The sequence below is a fragment of the Girardinichthys multiradiatus genome, chromosome X (genome assembly GCF_021462225.1).
Source record: "Girardinichthys multiradiatus isolate DD_20200921_A chromosome X, DD_fGirMul_XY1, whole genome shotgun sequence".
NCBI lineage: Eukaryota > Metazoa > Chordata > Actinopteri > Cyprinodontiformes > Goodeidae > Girardinichthys > Girardinichthys multiradiatus.
Window position 1 is genome coordinate 34,291,806 of NC_061817.1, and position 10,900 is coordinate 34,302,705.

A 10,900-nucleotide genomic window follows, 5' to 3' on the forward strand; every position below is an offset into this window, starting at 1 on the left:
AAGAGGAATGAAGTTAAATACAGGGAAATGCTGAAAAAAGCTGCAAAAGACTTGAGACTGGATTTTAAGTTCCTCTTCCAGTCAAAATACAGCCAGAATTACATGGTAATAGTTTAGATAAAAGCATAATTATGTCTCCAGTCAAAGTCCAGATCTAAATTCAATTGAGAATCTGTCAAAGCTTAAATATTTCTTTGGGAAACCTCCCTATCCAATCTAACTGAGCTGAAGCCATTTTCCAAAAAAGATTGGTAAAAAATTCAGTCTCTAGGTGTGCTGGTAGAGACATACATCAAAAAACTCAAAACCTATTAGTAAAAAAAGGCGATTCAAAAAGTATTGACTGAGGGCGCCTGAATACAGAGGCACACCACACTTTTTAAACTTTTATTTATGAAACAAAATGGGAAACGCATCTATCATTTCCATCCATTTCACAATTATGTAGTACTAAGCGTAAGTTTATCATATAGCTGCACAATACATGGTCATTGCAATGGTGCTATATTGCAGTTGCAAAGAACTGTGGATACAGTATTTGGTAGCCTGTTATATTTGTATTGGTGTGCATTCAAATTCTGCTTACCAGTATTATACTCAGCAATCTGGTTGCCTGCACCTAGACCTTAGTGACCAAGATCACAGAGTTCAGAGAGTCGTGAGCACTGAATGATATTAAGGAGAAAACTACAGAAGGATGTGAGTTTATCTCAGTCAATTTCGCCATTACAATATTCAACAATATCACTGCAATGTCACGTTTTCCTTACATTGAGCTGCCCCGGTATATCACTTAATATTTCCTTAAAATATATTAAGGCTTCTGGATTCAATGTTAATATACACCATCATTTTCAACAGCTACTATGTAGGTATCTGAAATACTGAATGAATATGAATACTAGAAATGTTCATTCATAAAACATATTCTGTGGATATGTGTAACATGAATGTGTGAACATCGGATATTGCCTAAACTATTTTTAATTAAATCTTGGTTTTCCCTAACCAACTCCCCGTTCTTGAAAAAAATGTTAGTAATATGGATGTCAATTAGTTAAGGAGGAATGACGTCAGCAAGGAGCCTATATTTTTACCTTCAATAACACTGCCGTCTGCTGGTAGACTGTGGTACTACACCCGAAGCTGCGCCCGCCTGTGACGTCACGGTTGTCGTGCAGTGGAGTTTTTTTTTTTTTTTTTTTTTAGTGTGCAGGCAACCGCAAGAAATGGTGAGTGAGGATAACAGACTCTGTGTGACGCCCGTTAAATTCGCTAAACCGTACTTGTTTTTGTCATCAAACCATTCTCGGAGTGGTTAACGGCCCGCTTTGTCTGTGGCCGTTAACCACTTTTGGCTCTGAGCCTCCATCTAAAAGCTGTTGTCTTTGTTAAGCTAACCCGTGCTAACAGCGGCTAGCTTCCGCTAAATAACGTCAACACACCACCAGGACGGAGCTGTTTATAGTTCTCTAATTTAAAGTAAACTCAACGACAGTTTGTTCTGCCCATGAACAGATGGTTTAACCACGTTGTACATATAGTGTCTAGTTAAACAAGATGGACACCTTAAACGTTTCTGCTAAATTAGGACGGGGAAGCTAAGCTGCTCGGCTAACCCAAACGGCTATTTATGTTGAAGAGGTTCTCAGAATCTTTTTCTGAGTGATTATATAACTCTAGAAGAGTCCAAACAATATATATGTTTTATTAACTGGTAGTTTAGGATGGTATAAGACTACCATTTAGATAAACGACTTGCTTATGCTAACAACTAAACTCTTTAGTCATGGTAAAACTAGCCGAGGCGCCGATCCTCTTTTATATAGGGATATTTAATAAACTATGGACAATCTTTGATTTGCTCTGGTTCAGTTCAACTTACTTAAATCTGTCATACCTGAACCGAATCATTTCAGACTGAACAATTATTCCAAAAAGTACAGTTTTTGACATGTGAACCCGGACTGAAATATTCACCATTGATTATAGATTCTCTGAAACACAGTTTGGAACTTGTGAAATATTTTTCTGTCTTTTTGGAAGCACAAAATAAGATTTCAATGCATAACCCTTTTGCAGACCATACCAATCTGTGATCAGTGTAGAACAATTTGGTCAAGAGGTGACTTTGAGGTTTTAAAGTTAGCAATGACTTAAGATGTCTACATTCTCACAGAAGCATTGAATTACATAAAAAAACAAAAAACAAACATATTTTGCAGATTTTTAGATCGACTTTTAAAGGATGTCTAATCAATGTAGAGTAATCTGGTCCAGATTGGAGCAGTTGTGGGTCAAAGATTCTGAGAACCTCTTTTCCAAGTTGACCCTGATCAAAGGTGGTGTAAATGCCTGAAAAAATGATTTTGTCTTTTGACACCTAAATTAAAACTTTTTCAGATTATAACCTGTATTTTTATGAGTAGCTGTTCATTATATAATAATCTTGTCCAGGTTTCTTTTCATTCTTAGTATATTCTAAGTAGTAACTTGAGTGTTTGTCAAAAACAACATTTGTCTTCAATCTTCCCATTGGATACACAGCTTGGTGTAGCAATAAGAAGTCTAAAACCTTGAGAATTTTACTAAATGAATTTAAATCTTACCCATTTATCATTTTTTGAAATCTGAAAATTTTTTGAGAATTTCCAGAGTAAATAAATGACATATAAGGAAATTCCTGTTCTTTAATCAAAATCAACTCAACTCCAGATCTGGATCAACAGACATGTAATTTTACATAAAGTGTCTCATTTCCGCTTTACTTTGCTTCATTTTAGGATGTGTTTTTAATGATCCGACGCCACAAGACAACCATCTTTACGGATGCCAAAGAGTCCACCACAGTCTATGAACTAAAGCGCATTGTCGAAGGCATTTTAAAGAGGCCACCTGAGGATCAAAGGCTTTACAAGGTGAAATATTCTTCCTGAGATACTTTTTTTTTACATCTGTTGATGTGAAATAATAAACAATTGACCATCAGTATGGATAGGCAACTCTTAGCAGGTTGGCAGAATAGGGTTTAAAGTAATCTTTTAGTTTTACCAACATGTTTGTTCTGACTAGAAGTAAGTAGTCTAGCCAGAGCCCTGGTTCGAATCTGATAACTTAGTCAGCATTTAAAAAAAGGGTTTGATTGCTGTAACGCCAATTAAATTTTATAACATACAAATAAAAATCAGTTATTTTTTCCCAAATTAATGCTCCTTTTTATTGTTATCTTTTGAGAGATGTCTTATTTCATATCAGAAACAAACTTCTCAGATGAATGAGGATAATGTTACATGTAAATCTGCAAGTGGTGTGAATCATTTTGGACTCAACTGTAAGTGTCCTTCAATGACATTACCCTGAAACTGACAAGATATATTTATATAAATAAACAAGCTGGTCCCTGTTTTAGTAAGCCATACATATAACTTTCAGATTAAATCTCATGCTAAAAGTTTGATACTTTTGTATGACTAAAAGTGTGATAGACCAGAATATTTTACAGCTGTTCTGTTCCTTTATAATGATGCAGTTTTTTTGTTTCACCCTCATTTAAGACTAGGATGAGAACCAAAACACTCAAATTCTAACAAATTATATGTATATTTATGGCATTGACCTGGGTTTCAATGTTGACACTCAGTAAATGCTTTGTTGCGATTCAGTTTGCATATAGGCTATTTTCCCAAATAGTTACTAATTACTAATTAGTTACTAATTACTAAAGTAACTGATGAAAGTGCGTGGCCATGGTGCAAATATTGCTGTGGAAATGAAAAAAAACAATGATGTCAGTTACAAAAGCAGATGTCTAGAGACAGGTCCGGTTTTATTAACTCGCAAGAAAGCAATAACGAGAAATGGGAAGCATGCAGATGTTTTAAAAATAAAAAAAAGGAACAATCTGGGTTGTTTTTACCGTAAGTGTTCAGCTTGAAGAAACACAACTTCAGCTTCATTTAACGTCTGTCAAGTTTCTCTTTTAAAGTCTTTGAAGAATGCACCACTGCCGTTGATTTATATTTGAATTTGCCAATAATTTATCAATAAATAGGCTGATAGTTTGTTTTTTTTAAATCTCCACCCATTTTCCTTTCTGAGAAAGCTTTCCCTCCTGACAGTTTTTGCAGTTTTTATTAACTCTGGATTAGTTCATAGTTTTGTTAGTAACAACCAGGAAATTTACAGGTTCTGTCTGCTCTCATGTCCTTCCAGGACGATGTGCTGCTTAACGACAGTCAGACTCTTGGAAATTGTGGCTTCACAAATCAAACAGCCCGACCTCAGGCTCCAGCCACAGTGGGATTAGCTTTTCGTCTCAGCGGTAAGATGTTCTCTCTCTCTCTCTCTCTCAGATCTGAAACAATACTTGTTCATTTTCACTCAGAGCCCAGACTCTATAGGTTCATCTGATGACATTAATCCTCATGATTTTCTTACGTCTTCGTTCGTCTGCCAGATGATTCATTTGAGCCGCTGAGGATCGAGTCCTTCTCCACTCCCCCAGAACTTCCTGACGTGATGAAGCCTCAGGATTCTGGAAGCACAGCCAACGAGCAGGCAGTACAGTGAAGGACGGAGCCATAAAACAAGAAGTCCACAGAAAGGGGTTCGAAGGGAGGGCGTAGGGGGACAGGGTGGGGAAGTGATGCCTCGGTGAATGACATTTTCCTATGCTGACAACAATTTTCAAGCGAGGCATAAATAATTAGATTTCCCTTAAATTTGAGGGGACTTTAAAGTAGTTTATTTGTCTTGAAGTTAATGAGGGCATGTTAAATAAAACATATATTTTTCACAAGATACCCTGCAGAGAAACCTGATGGACATGTCACAACACTGTCAGCCATCCATGGGATTAGTGACGGCTGAAACCAAGAAACGGACCTCTTATTTAATGAATTCTAGTCTTTATTTGGACTAAGGTTAGGTCTGCCTTGCTTGTGGTCTTTGTTTTGCTGGCTTTTTTTTTTTTTTTTTGGCTTTTTGTGTTTGTGTGTTTCTTTATTTACTATAAGTAGGATCGATATTTTGTTTTTGTCTTTTGCCTGGATATGTGTTGCATTCATAAATGGGAGTGTATGAATTTCTAAGTTACCGTTTGTATTTCAAAAACTTCTGAACAATACTCTAAAATAAAAAGAGATCCACTGGTTTTTATTACTCTGACCGATCAGTAGTTAATATTTTCATCAGCAGATACTGAAACTGAACCCATGTGTTGATGGAGGACTGAAGAACATTTCTGTCTCACATCGGACTGTAGTCCATGAAATTTTGGAGATTGTGGTTTTTAACATTTTAATGATGCATTAAATCACTCATTGCTGCAGTTTCTGTTAGTTCCCCCTAAGTTTAGAGCCAACATGTTTGTTTAAATGGACGTGAAACTCCTGGTCAAAGAAAATTGAAATCATAGTGGTTTTTTTTTACCTAAAGGAAAGAGTAATCTGACCTCTGAGATGTGGAATGAAAGTTTAACGCTTTGTTTAAGCATGTTTGCAAATTCAGGGTGTTAAACAGGTGGACATAACTAGAGTTACACTTGTAACTGATGTAACATTAAAACAATTGTTTTTCACCTCTGTGCACTGTGGTATTTTGATTTGCATTGAGCACTGGATAAACGGAGCTGAAAAATGATCAGACTGGGTAATCAATCCTTCATAGCTCCCGTCACCCCAAACCGGTGCAGAGTTGATCAAAACATTAACATATCTTTATCTAGACTGTCAAGTTAATGCATGTAGAACTTGAACCCAGAACCTTCTTGCAGCCAATAATAGACAATAAAGGTAATGCAGACATAGGGGATAGGTGCACCAAAATGTATAATTTAGGAGTGCTCATCCAACAAAATGTTCCACTTAAGATGAAGGACTCCCAACTCTCAACCCTCTGTTATAAAAGTTTGGGTGGTTGGTGAGAAAAAGACTGAGGTGATGGTCTTTGGAAGCTCCACGGAGATCCCCCATGTAGATAATGGTTCCCTGGCCTAGTACATCAGGTCAACTCCAACTAACCTAGGGGTCAAAGTGGATGCTGAACTAAAGTTAGAAAATCAAAACAGAGCAGTAGTTGAGTCCAGTTTTTTTCCATTTGAGGCAGCTGGCTAAAGTAAAGACATTTCTTACTGAGCGGCATTTTGAAACAGTAACCCATGCCTCTAACTACTAGGCTGGATTACTGTAATGCACTTAATAAAGGAATCAGCGATTTCTGTATCTTTCAGCTTCAGAAGGTAAAAAATACTGCTGCGAGTCTTAACTGGCACACAAAAGTTGTACCACATTTTCCCTATTTTAGCCATCCTGCACTGGCTGCCAGTACATCTTAGGACTCATTTAAAATTATTTTATTTGCTTATGATGGCCTTGCCTGTCCTACCTGTCCAAGCACCTTCATCCCTACACCCTCACCATCCCTCAGCTCACTTGATCAGCTGCTCCTGAGAAAAATCCCTTCTTAAAGCCCATCTTTTCTCCCTGACCTTTGCCCCCATCTTAAATGTTGGTTTTTAAATTGTTTTTAATGATTACATTTTTTTTTTTTCTATTTCCATTTTGCGTCATTCTGTCTGATTTTATGATTGTTTTATTATTTTAAAACTGGGCTGTTTTGTATTTAAAGGTCCTTTTGATTTTATTATTGGTTATTTTTAAATATGTGAACCCTGTTTCAGTTATTCTGTGTACAGCACTTTGCTTCTGTGTGTGTTTAAAGTGCTCTTTAAATAAAGCCGATACGGTATGATGGTAATGCTTGAAACCGATTTTAAAATATACACAATTATCTGTTCGTTATACCATAGGTTTTAAAATTACTTTTTTATTTGATTTCTATTTTTTGTGTGTTTCTGAAGCACTTAACAGTAGCCTAATAGGTTAAATTGGCTGTACTTTGATTCTTCCTGTTTTACTAACGCCTCAACGGTTCTTAAGAAATGTCCGACAGTCCTTGAAGGCATCAAACTTTAGCTCAGTGGTTAGCATAGTTCCGCTCGGGTTCGCTTCGTTGCGTCTGCGCTGTTCGGATAAACGGATGTGTTTCACTGATCAATGGCTCAGATGGACCTCAGACAGCATGTTTTATCTGCGGGCAGGGCGGTTCTGGACATGATGGAGCGGGAGTGGCAGCCTCTGTCAGCCGGAGAGCTGGAGCTTCGGCTGGACCAGGTGGTGGAGGGTATCTTGGAGTCTGACCTGGTTGGGAAAGTCGAAACGCAGCCTTCTTCAGATGTTTACGTACAGTTACTGCAGAGTAAACCGAGCCCCGGTCCCCAGGCTTTTCCCACAGCGGCTGCGTTAACTGGTCCCACCGAGGAAGGAGCGACAGCGTCCGAGGCGGACAGTGAAGCAGTCAGGGTGATTATGACATGTTACTCCTGGTTCGCATTTTAGATAAAAAAAAAAAAAAGAAAAATAGGACAGTTTTACAGTAATTTTCTAAAACACTAACAGGTTCTACTAAAATGGTTGAGCTTTAAATTAGAACAATGGATTTCATCAACTCATTAGCATTAATTTTATTATAACTGGGACATTTGTTTTTACATTAAAAAGCTATTTTTCCATGGTAGAAAGATTATACAGGAAACCACCTCAATTATTTTTAAAAACAAACATTTTATGCACGAGTTTTCTTATTTATTATTGACAGTGTCTAATCTACTCTGCCTCATGTATACACACAGGCTGAATATATATGCAGAAATTCACTTAACTCTTTTAATACGTGGTATTAAAGGGTCTAAAATGCTGTTTAACCTGACAAGACCAAAGCCTTTAACCTTTTTTAGTGATTATGATCTTAAAAAAGGATCTGTTTGACAGTACTTTTTTGGATTGACCAATACTTGGAGCAACGGGAATGTCCAAGAAACTCAGTGAAAAAGGGGAATTTACACAAATTTGTGTTTTAGTTTTTCAAAACAACTGCAGATTCCATGATAATCCCTTGAAACAACGATGCAAGTAAGAGTTATTCAGATGTATTCTCTAATTTGCTAAGTGCTGGAAGAAGACCCTCAGACAAAAGGAGATTGGTTAGGATGTTTCAAGCAGAGCCAACTAAGCCGCTGCTTAGGGCCCCCAAACCATCAGAGGCCCCCATTAAAGCTTATTCATCTATTTTTTTTTTGCTGCACTAGTGGCCTTTACTTTGTGTTTTTTTTTTTTTTTTAATAAAGAAGGCAGACAGGGAGTGAGGTAGAGAGACGGGGAAGACATGCAGCATATGTCTCTGGGATGGGAGTTAAACCCAAGACAGCTTCGTCTAGGACTGAGGTCTCTGTATAAAGGGCGCATGCTCTACTGCTACGCCACGGGCCGCACCCACAAAGACCATGGATCTATATTTGTTTATTGAGACGGAGAATACTATTAAATTTGATTTGAAGGTTTTAGCATAGATAAATTAAAAGATTTTAAATTGTTTAGAATTTAATTGTAAGATTTAAAGGAAATGGCATTTTTACTTGGTAAAAGTGCAATTAATCTTCATTGTGTTATAACTGTTTTAATCTGATGCTACATGTTTAATCGTCTCTCATGTCTGAGCTCAGTTTGTTCACTAATCCATCCCAGTAAATAATAACTAATGATCCATGATTGCTTTTAGGCTCAGCCAATTGAACTTGGCCCCCTCTCCCAGATTTCACCAAATCTGTATTGAAACCCTGTTAGTGGGGGCAATGGTCTTAATGGTTTCAGGAACAACTTTAAGCCCATATTGCCCTTCCTTAGTGTTTGAATATATTTTAACCTGTATGTATAATTTTGATCCTGGACGTAATCCAGTGTGACTGAAATATACATTTTATCTAATATATTGTGGATAAATTTCATGTGATGCATCATAGAGTCCACTGAATGACTAAGACAGGAACATTTATTGTGTTCCCAGTGCATCTCAGAGCTGCTTCAAAGCTCCAAATCCATGGCCCGATTGGCTGGACGGGCTCGCTTGTCTTTGTCCCACACTGTCCTCCTGTCTCTGTCCCTGCTCTCTGAACGGGTCAGCTACCGCTCCGTGTCCCGCCGCTTCCAGCTGGAGAAAGGAAATATCCACAGGATCTTCTTCTCTTTCTGCGAGCGGATCAGCAACCTCAAGGAGGAGCAAATCAGATGGCCAGTTGGTGCGTTCCTTCTGCTGTTATGTGTTTCTTTTCACTGTAAACGTTTTGGACGATGTCAAAGCGAAACTATTTTTAATAATTAAGGGTTGTGTGTTTCCAGGAGAGGAGGCTGCAGAGGCACTTTTCCCATTTTCCAGTCTGGTTGTAAAAAAAGAGCAGGATGATGGACGTTGTTTTCCTCAGGTTCTGGGAGTATTGGGACACACACAGATTCCTATCCGTCTACCTGTAGGAAAACATGCCCTGGAGAGCGTAGGACCTGCGGAGAAGAGAAAGAAGAAGAAAGCCCATCCTGACTGCTGGTTAAACCTGGAGCTTGTGTGCAGCTGTAGAGGTCAGTTCCTGCACTGCAGAGTCAGTAAAGGCTCTAATGTGGATCGAGGCAGAAGACTGAGAGACCGACTCAAACAGAACCCTGAACTGATGCCGCCGGGCTCCTGCCTTGTAGCCAGAGCCGGCTACCCCCTAACTGCACAGATTCTAACCCCTTACACACACAGCAACGGACCAGACCAGGAACTCTTTAACCAAACCTTGGAGGAACACTGTCAGATCCTGGATCAGGCGGTCAGCAGCCTGAAGGTCAGATTTAAGCGGCTCACCTATCTGGACATCGGAAACTACGACCGAGCCGGGACTGTCGTTTACACTGCATGTGTGTTACACAATGTGTTCGTGCAGATGGGACAAGAGCTTCAAGGGGGGTCTGAGACAGAGAGTACTGTAACCCTGGAGGAGGAGGAGCAGGAAGAAGATGAGGAGGGAGTACAGAGACGTGATGTAGTTGCAGATTTGCTGTTGACGAATGGTAATTCTGGAAGAACGTGATTTCGTGTTGACAAAAATACATGAGGTAATAAAGATTTATGCTGACAGAATGCCAGCTGTCTGAGTCACTGTTAATTAGCACATTTTCAGGGTTCCTACGAAGTCTGGAAAAAATATGACATTTGATTTCAGCATTTTTCAGCTCTGGATGAGTGTAGAACAAGAACGTATTCCCTATCCCACGTCTAAATGTTCTGACCTTCTTTTTGTCCCTCTTTTCTTCCTTCCTTCCTCACTGCCTTCCGGTTCTTCATTCATTCCTTCCTTTTTTCTTCTCGGTGTCCTACCATCCTTCCTTGTGTCCGTTTCTTTCATCTCATATCCTTCCTTCCTTGAGTCCTTCTTTTCTTCTTGCTTTGTGCTTCCTTCCCTCCTTTCCTTACTCGTGTCCTTTCATCCATCCATCCATCCATCTAAAATATCTATGAGAATGCCTTAAAAAGTATTTATAACCCCTGAACTTTGGCGTTTTGTCAACAACCACAGTCATTGGTTTATAATCCATCCCTGCTTTAACTCCACATCTTTTTCCCTGACCTCTCTGCTGCAGTTCTTGGTCTTCATGAAGCTGTTCGTTCTCTAATGTTCCCCAACGAAACTCTGAGGCCTGAAACAGAACAGCTGGATTTACAGTGAGGTAAATTAAACACAGCTGGACTCCATTTACAGATCAGGTGACTTCTCATGGAAACTGGTTCCACTGGAGTTTGTTTTAGGGTATTACAGCAAAAGAGGCTCATTATATATGTATATTTGTTTTACAAAATCAAGTATCTATTTTCTTCCACTTCAAAATATATTACAAAATCCCAATAAAATGCGTAGAAGTTTGCTGTTGTATCGTCACAAAATGTAAAAAGTTCAAGGCACTGCATCATAAAACAGCTTTATCTCCGTTTCTAACCAATCTACAAAGATTATTAATAATCTTTACTAATC

The 10,900-nt window shown here is 38.6% G+C and overlaps 2 protein-coding genes across 2 annotated transcripts; both read left to right on the plus strand.

The window, feature by feature from the left end:
• Positions 1-1,084: 1,084 nt before the first annotated feature.
• On the plus strand, positions 1,085-5,578 carry LOC124862751 (elongin-B). Its single transcript, XM_047356854.1, has 4 exons — positions 1,085-1,232; positions 2,784-2,918; positions 4,213-4,321; positions 4,457-5,578. Exons 1-4 carry the CDS (start codon positions 1,230-1,232, stop codon positions 4,567-4,569), a joined length of 360 nt encoding a protein of 119 aa, XP_047212810.1. The 5' UTR covers positions 1,085-1,229; the 3' UTR covers positions 4,570-5,578.
• Positions 5,579-6,855: 1,277 nt separating this feature from the next.
• LOC124862749 (protein ALP1-like) lies at positions 6,856-10,011 on the plus strand. Its single transcript, XM_047356849.1, has 3 exons — positions 6,856-7,361; positions 8,902-9,133; positions 9,234-10,011. The coding sequence occupies exons 1-3, from the start codon at positions 7,056-7,058 to the stop codon at positions 9,959-9,961; spliced, it is 1,266 nt and encodes a 421-aa protein (XP_047212805.1). The 5' UTR covers positions 6,856-7,055; the 3' UTR covers positions 9,962-10,011.
• The last annotated feature ends 889 nt before the right edge of the window (positions 10,012-10,900 follow it).